This window comes from Choristoneura fumiferana, chromosome 18 (assembly GCF_025370935.1).
Source record: "Choristoneura fumiferana chromosome 18, NRCan_CFum_1, whole genome shotgun sequence".
Classification (NCBI taxonomy): Eukaryota; Metazoa; Arthropoda; class Insecta; order Lepidoptera; family Tortricidae; genus Choristoneura; species Choristoneura fumiferana.
Genome location: NC_133489.1, coordinates 2,286,481 through 2,303,578, shown reverse-complemented (window position 1 = coordinate 2,303,578; position 17,098 = coordinate 2,286,481). Strand labels below are relative to the sequence as shown.

Genomic DNA, 17,098 nt, shown 5'->3' with positions numbered 1-17,098 from the left:
GAACATAAGTTTTATCGACTATTCCAGTTATCGATGTTATCCAATCGACTCTTCGCTTGTTATCGCCTTGTAACATTATTCTGTAACATTTGACCTCTTTGATAAGCGACTTGCATCTCCATATTATAATAAAATAAATCCTGTCAACGTCACATATTATGACATTTATGTCGCTTGAGTTTTTCTAAGTCATTCCCGTGTTATTAAAATGAATAATCCGAAAAGAAAAACGATTGACAAATGGATAAAAAAACATCCCTTACTTATTTACAATGAAGATTCTTTAACGGTATACTGCTCTAAATATAAAGTTAATTGAAAGCAGCTCAAGCTCCTTCTATTTTAATTATAACTAACTTAAAAAGTGCTATTTTAAAAGTACCTACTATTTTCAGTTTTATTAATTGCTGAAATATTTGTCGATAGTCGATAAAACTTATGTTCAATTCCTTTGACGTTTGATTTTTGCTATGAGAAATTCCGCTCCTTGCTTATTAGAATTAGTTCAGCGTTTTCCAAACCGTTTTCAGAACGTGGCACCCCTTGGCTTAAAAAATATTTGGCGGCCCCCTACTTACATCTATTTGTACTAATTATCTTATGTTGTGATAAGTACGAACATTTGAATAATGATACACAATAACGGTGAGAGTATTTTAAAGACCGCGATTGCGGTAAGTAAGTAATAAGATAACTGTTAGACCAATAAACAACATGATATCTAATAGTCATATCCATATTATACTTGTAATTGCTACTTCAAATCCGCTCTCTAATAATTACTAAACCTCTAGTCTCATAAACTACCTTTCCCCCTACATCTTCATGATAACCCCCGTTCTTCCAGGATGCTCGAGCGTGACGAGGGCTGGTACGAAGCCGTAGCAACCAATGAGCACGGCCAGACGCGCCAGCGGGTCCGGCTCGCCATAGCGGAGTACCCTACCTTCATCAAGCGCCCTGAAGAGACCATAGCGCTCCAGCGCAGAACGGCCAGGATAGAAGCCAGGGTCACTGGCGTCCCGTACCCTGATATCAAGTGGTATAAGGACTGGCAGCCGCTTGCAGCTAGCTCTAGGATCAAGGTTCGTTTTAAGCTAACGTCTGTGATTAACCACTACGGTTTTAGTAAAGAAACTCTGACTGTGGAACTAAAGGCCTACGCTTGCTGACGCGGATTGCACGGAGAGGGTGGACGCCTGTTGAAAAATAGAATGTGCAGCGCTAACTGCGCGCGGCGCATGCGTAGGATTGTAGCTGCACCCGCACCCGCAGGCGTGCGTGCACCCTCAACGTTCACCCGCGCCAGCTAGCGTAGGCCCAAAAGATCCTGGGTTTAATTAATCCCCGGTCCGGGACATTTGCTTTGCAATTTGCATTTATATGGATGACATGTTTGTGCTCAATTCAAAGATTTTCGTTATTAGGTACTCGTATGTACATGTATTTTCCTGTCTCTTGACTTGTGAGTATAGACTTCGGGATTTTACATTCGTACACCTTTTTGGGAATATCGGGATTTAAAGCAGCTTATTTATGTGTTATGCTTATATTTACATTTAGCGCAAAAGTGTAATAAAATCTCCCAATACCGTGTATGCACTTTTGGTACAGTCGAGGAAACTGAATCGCGCACCAGGGATCTTTTCATAATCAATTTCGCTATGATTTCTTTGGCAGATGGGTTCACTAATGTTTCGCTACTAACGTTCGGCAACCTGATTCATTTCACAACTTTTCATTTCGCAACTGTTTAATATTTCCGAAACTGTAAGTATTTCAGGATTTTTATTCAACTAACCTAACCTAACACGATGACCCTGAAATAAATCCTGATATATTTACAGTTTTAGAGTTTGTGAAATAAAAAAATGCGAAATGAATCAGGTTGCCCAACGTTAGTTGCGAAATGAACGGATATCATCAATATGACATCAATAGCACAAAGGTTCCTCCCTGGTCCGCTATTCTGTTTCTTGCACTGTACATACAGAACCGACTAGCACTTTCCCGATTCTTATTACTAGCACTTGTATAATTCCTCTAGATCCAGTTCATTGAACCCGACACCACCGTGCTGGTAATCAGCGACGCCATCTTGAAAGACGAGGGTCTGTACTCTGTCTCAGCGCGGAACGTCGCGGGCGCAGTCAGCTCCTCTGCCATGCTGCATGTCGAGGAAACTGAACACGACTACTCCATCAGGTATGCAGTTCAATCTGACACAATGTTATAGCATAAAAATTCCGACTGCTTGCATAACTCTACCTTATCGTCCAAAGTCCGAGGTCGGCTCCTTAGGAGCACCCTTTAATATCCTAAGATAAATTTCCACCTGCTGAGCGGCCCAAATGGCAGCTCGCCCTCTTTCCGGTCAAAGATTGTGCAGACAGAAAGTGATCACATCAAGTTCTTATCCTATGTGAACATGAAAAATCTTTTATTCCTACAGCTGATCCTTTGCTTACACTCGTAAATATGTCGATTTTGTCGCAGGATCCGCGAACACCCGCCTCGCGTGAAGCCCTCTACAAAGCCATTCGGCGACTTCTACGACCTCGGCGACGAGCTCGGCCGCGGTGTCCAAGGCGTCGTCTACCACGCCGCTGAGAGACTCACCGGTAACTATAATTTGGTATTCATAATTATGTGAGTTAGGCGCCGCATGGACCATCGCGACCCGAAATTGTTGAACCAGTCGCCACTGTTTTTGGAAGAGTTATGCTTGAAGTAAATCATCATCATCGGCCGGAAGACGTCCACCGTTGAACAAAGGCCTACCCCTTAGAACGCCACAATGAACAACAACTCGCCACTTGCGTCCACCGGTGCCCGGAATTCTCACTCACTTGAAGTAAATGTTGTCATTAATAAACTAGAATATCGTGACACGACCGAATTACGAACAGTGGCAAGTGGTTCAACAATTCCTGTTCGCGATTGTACAACCAACAAAAAGTATAGTCATCAATAGAACTTTTACTACCCAGGTCGCAACTACGCCGCCAAGATAATGCACGGACATTCGGCGCTCAAACCATTCATGAAGAACGAACTTGAAATAATGAACCAACTGAACGACATCCATCTGATCCGCCTGCACGACGCTTATGAACACGATCACACGCTGGCGCTGGTCACTGAGCTGGCTGGTGGCGGAGAACTGATCAGGGACAGGTAAGAAGGATGATGATGATGATAATGACGATGATGATGGTGATGGTGACACAGGGGTGGTTATTACCGATATTACAAAGAGCCGTTTCACTACGTTATTGTGTCTCCCTTAAGACCACGAGTGATGTTAATTCTATCAAAGTCAGTTTATAACATCTCCATCACAACATTTGACGTAATAAAGAATTTGAGTATTGCTTTAAAAAATTAAGTAAGAGTAGGTACAAGGCTGTTTATGTTGATGATTTTATTGGTGTCGTTACTTGACATATTTTAAGTAACTATCAGTTTTATGTTAAAGCTGCGAACCAAGTGAAAGTGCAAACTGCAGATTCTAAAACGAGTTAATGAAGGCTTTATATCTCGATCTTACACGTGATTTTTCTTTCAGATTGCTGCGAGGCTCCGGCTATACTGAAAGCGATATTGCTGGCTACATGCGACAGTTGCTCAGAGGACTCAAATACATGCACGACAATAGCTTCGCGCATCTTGGACTCACAGTAAGCAAAAAAGACAAACTTTTAAAACGTAGTATTTCAGCCATAAATTTAGTATTTGACAGACTTTACTCGAGTCTCCCATAGCCTACCAAAATTGGGTTTATTTAGAGATATATTTTGTTTACCGTTTAATATAAAATTTTAGCGACACACTTAATTTTGCAACGAAATAGTTCTCAGCACTCTACTTTCGTTTTTCAAGCTTTTCTTTAGCTTGCCCAGTTATTTATTTGTTTGTTTATTTCGGTCAATTTTGACCTAGTTCCAGCAGTCCGATTGACTTGAAATTTGCCATACTTATGTAAATTTGGTGATAATACAATAATCTGGTATTGACATCTTGGTGGTCCTGCCAGGATTTTCTCCGCAGGAGGGAACTCCTCAATGGTTAATAGTACCGACTTGAAATTTAAAACGCATATGCTAGTTTAGATGACAATGCAATTACAGTCAACAAAAAGTACAGGCAGCAAAAAAAGCTTGTATTAAAAATGAAATTTTTAATAGAAACTTATTATTCTCTTCCTTACAATAAGTATGATCAATCTTTAAATATGATAGGCAAATATATCACTATGCGACATAAAAAAAATACCTTCTAACATAAACACACAGGGTAAGAAAGGGAGAGAAATGTGCTCGTGTGGTATATAATGAGCGTCATGTTTATAGCTTCGGATATAATAATTTTATCCAAACATAAATAGGTCATTGACACGGAAAGCATGTTAAGTCATCCAAATACATTCTTAGATCGGCGAGCTCCTTCTCTCCCACGCTGGCTCAGACCAGCTCAAGATCTGCGACTTTGGCCTCTCCCGCCGCATCATGTTCGACAAGCACGCCTCCCTCGACTACGGCATGCCAGAATATGTCGCGCCCGAAGTCGCCAGTGGAGAGGGGGTATCCTTCAACGCTGACATGTGGAGTGTCGGAATCATCACTTACATTCTGTTGAGTGGACATTCACCGTTCAGAGGTAAATAATCTGAAGGAAAGATAACTACCCTTTTTCAATCAAAGGAACCTCAAGTAGGTGCTCTTTTTACACCTATAATTAACCTATTAATAGGTTAATTAATTAACCTATTAATAGGTTAATTAATTAATGAAAGAGTAAAGTGACTAATTGATTGATAGACTGGCAGAACGTACAGCCAAACCAATAAAACTAGAGTATCGAGTCACCATCATATTCCTTGGTGTAGTAGGAAAGGATTTCCAAAAATTGTCTCAGCATGTGGGTACTGCCGCTAACTAAATATTAGAGAGCTATTTGAAAACTCAATGAAAATTTTCTTTATATTGTCAATCTCAAATCAGTTTACCAAATTGGCAATTGTTTTCGCAAGTGCCATCCATGCGAACATTTCTGAACGACAATAAATCACTGCTTTCGAGGATTTGTATTACTACTCAAGTAATACAAATAGTAGTAGTAGTTAGTTTTTAGATAAGGTCCTCACTGAAAATCAGCGCCACGGCTTGCCGTGGCATTATGCTGAGTGGGACCTGTTTAGCGTCATGTATGTCTTTATTTGTTCCTATGTTTGTTTTTATGGCGTTAAATAAATGTATTTTCTTTCTTCTTTCTTTCTTTCTTTCTTTTAATACAAGAGATGCTAAATTCAATTGAGGAATCACATTTTACTTTTCGACTTTTTAACCTTTTTTTATCTTCAGGCGCGAACGACCGTGAGACCCTCACGAAAATCCGCGAAGGCAAATGGGAGTGGCACGACGAGCTCTGGTGGTCACAGCTCAGTCTGGAGTGCAGGGACTTCATCTCCAAGCTCCTCGTCTACAACTGGAGGGACAGGATGGACGTCAATGCTGCGCTGAACCATCCCTGGTTGACCGGCGCTGATAGAATTCGAGAAGAGTACTGCATCAGTACTGATCGGCTGAGGAACTACTATAACTTGTATAGGTAAGTTACATAAAATTTGACAAAAAAAAACGATTTCGAAGAACTTCTTTAGGGGTGGATTTTTTCTGCAAATTCAAACTTTTTAATTTTAAATTTTTATTAAAAGCATAGATGTGGCCTGAAATGGAACACTGTTGCTTAGTAAATTCCCAATTCACCCCAGATTTGAATACTGCCAGATTGTGTCCCTAACACAGATACTCGTACAGAAAAGGCACTTTGCACTGATATTAATTTTATAAACTTTTTACTTACAGGGATTGGACGAGCAATGCGCAGTGCCGCAACTGGTTCCGCCGCCGCCCGCTGAGCGGTGCCTTCGAGCATCCCTCCAAGATGGTGTACCCGCCTGGAGAGGTCTACACGCCTGAAGGTAAGCGCACACCATGGCATGACACCACAATAATTCGATTGTCACCAGGGTAGGAAAGCTATAAGGTGTTGCATTCGAAGACATTAGGTATGTACTCACACAGAAGAAAATTATCTGTGCTAATAAAAGTCATTAGTACAATGGTCATGTTTGGCTGGTTGGATAGTTTGTTTCTGTTTCTGGACACAACGAGAACAGGCAGTCCCCGAGGTGGTCTACTTAATTAATTGAAATTGAATGTTTGTTTGTAGGTACGCCAGATCGGTCGTCCCGCGACCGCGGCGCCAGCCCATGGGACCTCAAGTTCAAGCAGTGGGAGCATCCCGACTGGGAGGTCACAGCCACCTCCGAGAGCCAGTGAGTTCACATTCGCTTCTTTACAATACCACTACTTTCTAATCAGGATAATATCTTCTAATCCACTGTCCCCAGAGATTGTTTTTCTGGATCATCATTGGATCTGTCACTATCAGCGAGCTCTTTCTTGACTAGAAGCATCCATGTTGTTATACATTTATTTGTTATACAACAGTTATAATTGAGAGTATGAAATAACATGGTACTTATCCTGCTAGAAAAAAATTGGTTCGAGCCACAGAACTTCATACCTATTGCACCTGGGTGTAGATTTATAGAAACTTTAGAATCCTAATAGGTACTTGATCTAAATTGATAATAGAAATAAAAATAAATTCACCTTTAATTTCACAGCTACCAGAACGGTCCGGACACATACTTGCTGCAACTCCGCGATGTAGGCTTCCCGGTGCGCCTGCGCGAGTACATGAAGGTGGCGTGCCACCGCTCGCCAGCTTACACCATCAGCGTCAACGATTCTTACGATCCACGGGTCAGTAGCACATGTAAACAACTGTTTCGCTTTTGCTGGACGTACATAAGGCCGTCGACGCTGTATAATCGTGACTGACTGACTTTTACATGTAAATGAATACTTCTTTTCAGTAAATGAATCTTCATCTGGCCATGCTGGTACAATAATTATTATCTACAGAATTATTTTGCTCGTTTAGATAATGCTTAAATTACTTTTCAAATGTAGTTTATTTTTTATTTAATCAGGGTTGCCCCAAGGGTCGATGTTAGGCTCTTATTTGTTCTTGTTGTAATATCTGAAAAGAGCGCTAGAACCTAGCGGACTCCAAATTTTCTCACTTTGAACATACTAATCTGGGCCTGATTGAATAATAAAGTACAAGCGTACTTTATTATGAAATTGGGTCCTGGTTGGCAATCGGCCATGAAGATACACCTTTATCTTGTATTTATCTTATATTATCTTAATTCTAGACACCAATCATTCGCGAGCGCCGTCGCTTCACCGACATAATGGATGAGGAAATCGATGATGAGCGCCGCGAACGTATCAACAACTACGGCCAAGAATCTTACACCATCCGCCGCCTCCGCCACGAGCTCGGAACCAGGCTGGACAGCTATGCTGAGGCACAGGCCTTCATGGAGTCCAAGAAGGATGGACAGCTACCATTTTTGAGAGAGAAGCCCCAGATTCTACCCATCAGGTTATTTTGCAATTATTATCTTGTAATTAATAAATAAGTTTAGACGTTAATTTGACAAGTGTATCCTTTAAGAAATGGCAAAGTGGAGCGTACCCACTAAGTACTAAAACAGGTTTTAAGAAATGTTAAGTACTAAGTTTGCTATGAAGCAGCAGTGCTTGCACTGTTGTAGATTAAGACAGCAAATTACTGAAATACTTAAAACGCATATACCCGTAGCTACATGGAGACTTGTATCCAGTCGAATTTGTATAGTCAACCACAAAGTACAAAGTCGTGTATATTTGTAACTTTGACCGCATCGATCTCTTTGTAGTTAATTGTATCAACGCCATATAAGAACAATTCAACAAAAATGTTGTAACAGCGATTTATGCACATAGGTATATTATAACAAAGTAAAATAATCAATGGTCATTGTAATGTGGTATGGTATGGTATGCAGTAAGTGATGGCATAGTAGAGCGCACACACCGAACTTTAACTAGAATAGTTTTTTATTTTATTTCTAGTACATATGAAGATAGTGTCGTACTTGTAATGTTAGGTATCCCGGAAAATTTTATAGTTCTAGCGGGCTTACGACAAACGAATTCTTCGCAGATATAGTCTCAGGCAATAGCTAGTTACAGATAAAATATATTCCTCGTTCACAGGGAAGGAGAACCAGCTCAGATCTCGTGCTACGCCGTGGGTGACCCGAAGCCCACGATTCAGTGGTTTAAGAACGATATGGTGCTCGCGGAAGGTCAGCGCATCAAGATCGTAGAAGACGAGGAAGGAAGGTCCACCCTCAAGTTCGAACCGGCCATGCACCACGACATCGGTTTCTACAAAGTCGTAGCCAGAAACAAAGTGGGACAAACAGTCGCGAGGACCAGGGTCGTAGAAGCAACCACTCCTGATGCCCCTGATAGTCCAACAGCATCAGACACTTCCGACACTGAAGTTTTACTCAGATGGAAGCAACCGAAATATGATGGAAACTCACCAGTTATCTGCTACAACTTACAATACAAAGAAGGCGACAGCGTCGAATGGAAAGACGTGGCTTCCAACATCGACCATGAATTCTACGTCGTTCGAGACCTGCAACCAAACACTAGCTACCAATTCCGCTTAGCATCCAGAAATAGAATCGGATGGAGTGACAAGGGTATACCAACTCATCTAGTAAAGACCAAAGAGGCTGGAGCGAGCAAAATCGAAGTAACCAAAGCCATGAAGCATCTCCAACAGATGACTGAATCCGGACAAGAGGTAGTCTTAGACGAAGAGAAGCCTAAGCTAGATTACGGTACCGAAGAGAAACCAATCGAATGGGAATCCTCTGACACCTTCACGGAACGCTATAGCTTCATATCCGAACTCTGGCGCGGTAAATTCTCAATCGTAGTCAAAGGCGTAGACAAGAGAAACGATAGTGTAGTCGTTTCGAAAATTCTAGAAAACAAACCGGAGACCGAGGTGCAGATCAAGAGGGAATTCGAATGCTTGAGGCGGCTAAGGCACGAGAGAATATCCAATTTGTTAGGAGCGTATCAGGCTCCAGGGTCGCCTGTATCAGCTTTTATCATGGAGAAGCTCCAAGGTGCTGATGTCCTCACGTACCTTTCGAGCCGACACGATTACACTGAACAGATGGTAGCCACTATAGTCACCCAGATTTTGGACGGGCTCCAGTACTTGCACTGGAGGGGGTATTGTCATTTGGATTTGCAGCCAGATAATGTGGTGATGGCTTCGGTGAGGTCGATACAGGTGAAGCTGATCGATTTCGGGTCGGCGCATAAAGTTACAAAGCTTGGTACCAGTGTGCCACAGGTCGGGGAATTGGAATACAAAGGTGAGATTGCTGATTCATTTGGTTTTTAACCACTGACGCAAAAAGATAGGTCTAATTGGATAGGTAAAGATTGGCGCCAATGTCTCTCTGTCTGTGACATCGTAGCTTTCAAGCGAATGAACCGATTTCAATGCGGTTTTTTCACGCGAAAGCCAGTTTCATTGCGGTGGTAATAGCCATGTTTAATTAAGATTGGTTTAGCCGTTTTGGAGATAACTTTGTAAAATAACATTAATCGAATTACAAAACAGCTCTTCTCTTTTGCGCAGAAAGATATTAATTTGATTAAAATCAATAAGTTTAGAAAAATGTCTTCCTTATTGCTGGGGCTAAAAGACTCGGGAATCTAAATATTTTCCCCATATTTATGAACTATCCTATCCCCCAGCGCCGGAGATCGTATCGGACGAGCCGGCGTACCCGCAGACAGACATCTGGTCGCTCGGTGTGCTGACCTACATAATGCTGTCCGGCGTTTCGCCGTTCCGGGGCGCCGACGATCAGGAGACGCGGCAGAACATCGCCTTCGTCCGGTACCGGTTTGAGCACCTCTACAAAGAAATTACGCCGGTAAGTTCCAACAAGATCGTCCATTTCTCTGAAACGTATTTTACACACACACATTCTAGAATGTTCCAAAAACAGACGGACCGTAACTTGGCCTGAAACGGCATGAAAATGAGTTTTCAAGAAATATCCTGAAACAGCCCGACAACATGTTTCAGTCAGCTGAAAATGGGGTTAAATGACTTAAGATGTGTTAGGCTTTCCACCAGAATGACCTGAAGACAATTTTAAGCCTGCTGGAAACGACTGCAAATGGTACTAATTTAAAAAAAAATGATTTGTTGGTTATCTCTTTGATCTATCTCCGTAACAACAATAATCTGAACTATGTAGTAACAACTACAGAACTCATAATAAGAGAAACAATCATTTCAATCGCTTTGAGTTTATTGTAATAAAACATGCTTGATGAAATGCATGCAATGTATATTGAAGAAATGATAGACCGTAAGCAATAAATTTTAATGAATTATAATTGTACCACATACCTACACACAATCGTTTTATAAAACCTTCCATTTTACCTGATTATTTTTTTCTAGTATAAGCGACAGGAAACTGATAGCGGTTTAAACGCTCGTAGAACCACCCATTTATAGATAATCTACCACCAAGCAGCACTAACCTAGACTTTCCCCCGTCAGGAGGCGACCCGCTTCCTGATGTTCCTCTTCAAGAAGGTCCCGCTGAAGAGGCCTTCCGCCGAGGAGTGCCACGAGCACCGCTGGCTCACTCACTCCGACTTCATGAACAAGAAGCGCGAGAGGGCTGTGTTCCTCGGAAACAGGCTCAAGGTATGTAGACGATATTATTTAGGTCGAACCAAAATAAGTTTTCGTAAAAATAATGAGTCTGCATCAAGTGTGCCCATTTTGTACTTACCTACTTTGTCGTTTTAGCTACGATACTTAAGCGCCGTATAAGATTTATATAAATGTTGATAGATGAATCAATGTTTGATAGAGTAAAAAAGTATGCATCTACTTTTAATGCTGACTGTACCTACTTGTATTTATCCCTCTCTAAGCGAGTTTAACTCTCACTTTTCCGGGTTATTTTAAATCCGCATGATTTAGAAAAAAATTCAAACATTTTCTTCCATTTAGGTAAGCGAACAATAAGTTTAACCTTTAATAACTCATCAACCTCCTTTTAACTCCAGGAATTCTCCGAACAATACCACGAGAAGAAGTCCCGAGAGGCTGCCGAGGCCGACACGGCGGCCACCGTATCTAGCGCCTTCGGCCAGGGCCGGCGCCTCATGAGATCCACCAGCATCCAGGAAGAACTGGATACCAACTTCTCCAGCCATTAATTCACAATCGAAACTAGCGTAATAACTAGGGGGGTAACTCGGCCGTTGTCAGTAGGACGACTACGGGGTGCGGGGCGCGGGTATACGCTAGGAAGTTCGAAACTTCGTATCATGCCATCCCGCCCACGCTTGTAGTATTTAACAGCAGTGTGAAAGGGACGACGGGATACGAGCTTCGAATTTCGTTGTAGCACTCTAGGCTCTTTCTGTGGATGTCAGAATTATCATAGGAAGGAACCACGTAGGAACAAAGTAACTACTAACATTTTTTGTAATTACTTTATGTAATTAAGCGCTGATCATGGGAACAAAGAATAGAAACGAAACTCTGGCAGTCATCTACATAACAATGGCTACAAGCATGAACTCTGAAAATGGTACAAGTCTTTCTTTGGGCAGTCGTGTGTAAATCCATCCAGATCCTGAAAAACTTGAACCAAATCATTAAGTAAAACAAAAAAAAACATTAATTTTCCGCCCTCACAAAGATAATGAAAGAGTGGGTTACTTATCGCGTAAAAATTAATTCTGTAGATACTTATGCTATACTAGCTTAAGCCGCGACTTCGTCTGCGCGGATCTAGGTTATCGCGCGGTGGCGCCCTCTACCGGAATAAAAGGTATCCTATGTTGATCCTTGGGGTTCAAAATATCTATATACCAAATTTCATCAAAATCGGTTCAGTGGTTTCGACGTGAAAGCGTAACAGACAGACAGACAGACAGACAGACAGACAGACAGACAGAGTTACTTTCGCATTTATAATATTAGTAGGGAAGTAGGGATTTAACGCACGGTTACTCTTTGTTTTTTTGTGCTATAAAACTTGTGATCGACTGTGTGGAACGTCCGAGTTTCGCTTCTTTATTTATTCTTTTGCCTGAACCCCGTTAGAACGTCAACAGTCATTTCAATTTGGCTTTTCGCCTCTCTCTCTTTTTGACTCACGAAATAAAAGAGAGAACAGTGAAAACTACAACTGGGTACCGACAATTAAAAGTCAAATCAGGGTTGCCAGATGGGGTTCCAAAGTGATATTTCCAAATGTTGTCATTCATAATCATCGTCATCAAAAAATCTAGTCATGAAGGGAATTTTGTTACGACAGTTTTGTTACTTGTTAAGCTATTTATTGTATACAATTTTTACTATTTATTTATATACTAATTGGTATTTGATGCTCGATTATTAATTTAATTAATAAAGAGCGTTAATTTGCTTTCGTTTGTTTTATTTTGACTTCCAACATTAATAATAAGGGTGTTTCCAAAAAAACGTGTAACTTTTTTGGCAAAATGTATTTCATTTCTTCATACAAAAGTATGAAAAAATCGTCACAAAACTGTCATTTTTGATTGGGACATTTTTTAAACCATTGGTTTTTGATTTTGAGTAGGAAAAACCATATTTTATCCAAAATTGAAAACAATGAAAGGGTTTGTACACTTAATTTTGAAAATTCCCATATGTAGGTATGATGTTTCAAACTCTTACGATTCTCTTTGATAATTAATATTTCTTGGGACTTATCGCGATTATTACCTACCTACCAGCTATTTATTACCTCGAGGTTTCGACTACATTACAGAGCCATGGTCACGAGTCCAGATTCACGTAAGTTTTTGTACGAACGAAATATATTATTCAATATAAAAGTAGCCCTTAAGATCACATTGCTGTCCGTATGTCTGTCTGTCAATACCCCGTATAGGCTCTGTTTCCACCAGAGATATGCGAGGAATGTGCTTTTCATGAACCAATACTCACTCATCTTTGGCACAAACGCCGTCTTAAGCGTAGAGATAATGAGTTAACCCTTTTCCAGGCCTTTTAATTGCCTTTGAGGGATTAATTAAAAAACGAATAATATTTTTAACGAATTAAAATGATTTCGTACTGTAACTAACCCCCCCCATAAAACTTTTTCCCTCCCTCGAGAGTAATCTAAACTACTAAATTCAAAGCTAAACCTACCTAAAGTTCAACCTCCTGAAGCTAACTGTTAATTTAATCAAAACTCCTAAGCTCAAAGCTATGACCTACCTATGTGCAGCCTATCTATATAATTAGAGCTTATGAGTCCTACTGAGATGTCTGAAACCTACTATATGATAGCGTGATGATTTGATTTGGCCATGTGATCGTCTAGTGGTTGTCTAGTGCCTAAATAAAATGATTGACCCTTCGTTGTGTCCGTCCTAGGTAACCCATACGGTACTTTTAGTGAAAAGTGAAGATTGGTGGTTCAGTATTTAATTTAATAACACTACCTATCGCCTTATATGATCACCCTGAGAGAGAGGAGCCTACTGCTCAAGACTTGAGAGTTGATAATTTTGGTAATTGCGTGGTTATGAAGTGGTTAATTAGTTAATAGTATACAGCAAATTCTCATCCGCCTACCAGTTCTAATTTTTAGCTATGTTAGTTCCACAACGGTGGAATTCTGGACTCAAGTGCAAGCTAAAATGTTGTACCTAGGTAAAGTATATAATCACCAGCAATAATGCTTGCCAGTTGTTTGTAGATGAAATATATTTTTCCTTCCTATAATGTATTAATGCACTAGGTGTTAGGTTTATTCTTACTTTAGCTTGTATTTTGTATTGATTGAATACTCATGAAGAATTATAGGATTTATTTGGAAATAATCTACATCATCACTTTCAACGATTAATTATAAGCTTGAGGTTAATGTAGAAAGGGTTAATATATATATATTTTATATGTATAACCCCCCCTTACCTCCCACCGTTTATAGACCGGGTTAGTAGATAATAAATCGGGTATTCTTATCTTACCAAGTAAAGGCAGTTTGTTAGATTTGCAGGTAAGTAGTATTCATTCACTACCTATAGAATACCAGCCAACTTAATATCTATTGGATGGAGGTAATGGTCTTCCCGTCTGTACAGTTAAACACAATATGAGTTACTCACTTTAAGAATACTGCAATTAATTATATTATTGTTTTGTAAGAATCTGTCGATAGCAGATAGTTTATACATTTATGATTAATTCAGTCTGGCTCTCAGTACATGATTAGCGTTCCCCTGTCAAGAATAGAACTTTGCTACATGCCTAGCTTTGACCAAATATAACACATAAATGTCGAGAATTTTCTTTGAATGGAATTATTAGTAGGTATCCCATAATTGTGTCAACCTCAGACATAGAAACTTTAATAAATTATTATTTCATTATTTTTCTATTTTCGTATTAGATGTCCCTAAGCGCTCCTTAAATCTAGACTTAATTCTAATCTTAAGATTAGGCAATATCGCGCACCGTGCGGTACTCTCCCTAGGAATCACTATCCGACCGAATGGCCAGTTCAGTCAAACAACGATCCCCAAGCGAGTCCCCAGCAGCAGTATCATACATTCACCGGCGAATTTCAAATGATAACCGTTAGTTCCCTACAACGCCCTATAAACCGAACGCGTGTTAACCTAGACGATGTACGATCAAAACCTAACGGACCTTGCCTAGTTCTGGTCTCCTAGTACAATAAAAGTGGTAAAACCTACCAAACTCATGAAGTTTGGTTTTACGCCCTATAAACCTATGAAATACCGCCTAGTAAATACCTTCCCTACCACAAACCTATTCAACGTACCTAGATGCCCTAACAAACCTAACCTTGTATCGATCTACCTAGGCCCTAGGCTAAAATGTAATACTTACGTCCCAAAACTAGAGATGGCGAGCACCTCACATTTATTTTTAATTGCGTGGTGTGTAATGTTCAAAGTTTTCCGGAATGACAGGGAAAACTGCTAGCTAACTAACTAAGGGATCGAGGTGGCATCCTCTAGTGTACCTATTCCTAATCCTACGCCATGTGTAATAACCCCACCCGCGACCGAAGTCAGGGATGCGAGTGGAGTAGGGCGGAGAGATAATTGTGCGAATATATACATATATAAAGGGGGGTCCAGCACCACCGAACTCACGTGCACCGACACTGCGGATACACGGTGCACGGGTACGCGCCGGGGAGAAGATAGCCTGACCGCCAGAGTTGGCGACTATAGTCAGACGCGGAATCGTTCTCCTCAATTCCGTCCCGTCCCGAAGGACGTTATACCTCTAAACTTTCGTATATCACCGTTAGGTATCAGGTTTAGAGGCCGGGAACCTCGTCCCGTACAGTCCCTACTTTCAAGCGAATATAAAGCGGTCCGATCCCACAGAATAAGGAAAACTGGAGGGCTAATAGCAAAGGAACCGAAACAAAACGCATGGGTACTCCCCTAGCGACATCGGCTCCGCTACCATCCCGCCAGCTATTCACAACACAAAAATGAAGCCTGGAGAACTAACAGCGAAAAGACCGAAACAAAACGCGTGGGTAACCCCAGCGACATCGGCCTAACACTGCCAGCCCGCCAGCTTATATACAAATAAAATCGCGTAGTTACTATGTAGATCAATTACCCAGCAGCGTAACGACCTGCACTTGAAAGAACCCAAAGTTGACTATCCGTTCCTACGAGCCGCAGCCCTTTTTATAGTTTTTTCGTGCGACAGCGTGTATTCCTGCTATAACTACATCTACCCCACCTGCTAATACTGCTAACACTCCTACATTTCCTGCTCTATAAGCACTTCCTGTTTCCCCAGCTACTAAGGCGCCAGCGCCGTTAAGAGGTTTTCTTAATATTGCTGCGCCTCCGGCCGCCTGCGTTCCCTCGTTTCCGTGCATTTCGGGCCCTTCCGCATATCGCTTCAGCTAAGTCTCGCGCATCTCGCGCGCTTTATGCTCCTACGGTTACAACTGCGCTTCCTAACATCCAAGCGTCTACAACTACAGTAGCTATTCAAGGTTTTCCTACAATTCATACGACTGCGCCTACACCTGTGTTTTAGGTTACTAAGGAGACAGAGCCGCTTAAGAGGTTTTATGTAATACCGGTGTTTACGTACACAGCTAAGACTCCTACTATTGCGCGATTCCGTGCGGCAGCGCCTCCCGCGCGTATACCTACACTTCCTGTTACACATACTACTGCAGCGCCAACGGCGTTTCGTGCTATGCGTTTCCGGCGTCCGGAGAGCTTAAGTAAATTCCTTCATTTCCTAGCACTCGTCCTACTGCAGAGACAGCGGCGTTTAGAGTATCGCGTTTCGAGCTACATAACCAATAGCTACACTTCCTATTCTTTCAAAGACAACGGTGTCTCATGCGTTTCGTAAACTTCGAGCTTTTACTGGAACAACTGGGTTTCCTATCATACAAGCTATTACTGGGACAGTAGCGACCCGAGGGTTTTCTACACTTCGCGCCCTTGCGCCTACAACCGCGCTTTCAACTACCAGGGAGACAGAAGCGTTTAAGGGGTTACAAGCAATTCCTACACTTTGGCACACAGCTAGACTTAATACTATTGCGAATTGTTACGAGGCAGCGGTGTCTACGTGCACATATACGTTCCCTACTATATCGACGTCTCATACTATGTGATTCGAGAGCCAGAAACGCTTAAGCCTCCTCCCCCATCTCCTAGCGTACGGACTATTACACAGGCCGCGGCGTTCTAAGCATCGTGTTTCGAGCTACTTGAACTTCAGTTATATTTCCTATCACTCCAGAGACAACGATGCCTCCCGCGTTTCGTAAACCTAAGGATTCTACGGCCGTAATGGCTTTTCCTGTCACACGAGCTATTACAAAGCTAGCTGTGGCCCAAGGTTTTCCTACAATTCAAGCTTCTGTGTCTCTAACTGTGTCTTCGACTACCAGGGAGACAGAACCGCCTAAAGGGTTACAGTTAATTTCTACACTTCTTCATACAGCTAGTCTTTATACTATAGCGTAATACTATGCGACAGCGACGCCCCC

The 17,098-nt window shown here is 41.5% G+C and overlaps 1 protein-coding gene across 1 annotated transcript in view; it reads left to right on the top strand.

Annotated features, from left to right (window-relative positions):
* Obsc (Obscurin) overlaps positions 1-12,472 on the top strand; it is a 99,959-nt gene extending 87,487 nt beyond the window's left edge. The window contains exons 48-62 of the mRNA XM_074101964.1: positions 848-1,085; positions 2,048-2,205; positions 2,497-2,621; positions 2,991-3,177; positions 3,569-3,680; positions 4,434-4,659; positions 5,364-5,610; positions 5,868-5,983; positions 6,235-6,340; positions 6,695-6,833; positions 7,292-7,524; positions 8,181-9,370; positions 9,759-9,940; positions 10,582-10,731; positions 11,100-12,472. Coding sequence (XP_073958065.1) covers positions 848-1,085; positions 2,048-2,205; positions 2,497-2,621; positions 2,991-3,177; positions 3,569-3,680; positions 4,434-4,659; positions 5,364-5,610; positions 5,868-5,983; positions 6,235-6,340; positions 6,695-6,833; positions 7,292-7,524; positions 8,181-9,370; positions 9,759-9,940; positions 10,582-10,731; positions 11,100-11,252 — 3,562 coding nt within the window. The 3' untranslated portion in view covers positions 11,253-12,472. The remainder of the gene's footprint in view (positions 1-847; positions 1,086-2,047; positions 2,206-2,496; positions 2,622-2,990; positions 3,178-3,568; positions 3,681-4,433; positions 4,660-5,363; positions 5,611-5,867; positions 5,984-6,234; positions 6,341-6,694; positions 6,834-7,291; positions 7,525-8,180; positions 9,371-9,758; positions 9,941-10,581; positions 10,732-11,099) is intronic.
* The last annotated feature ends 4,626 nt before the right edge of the window (positions 12,473-17,098 follow it).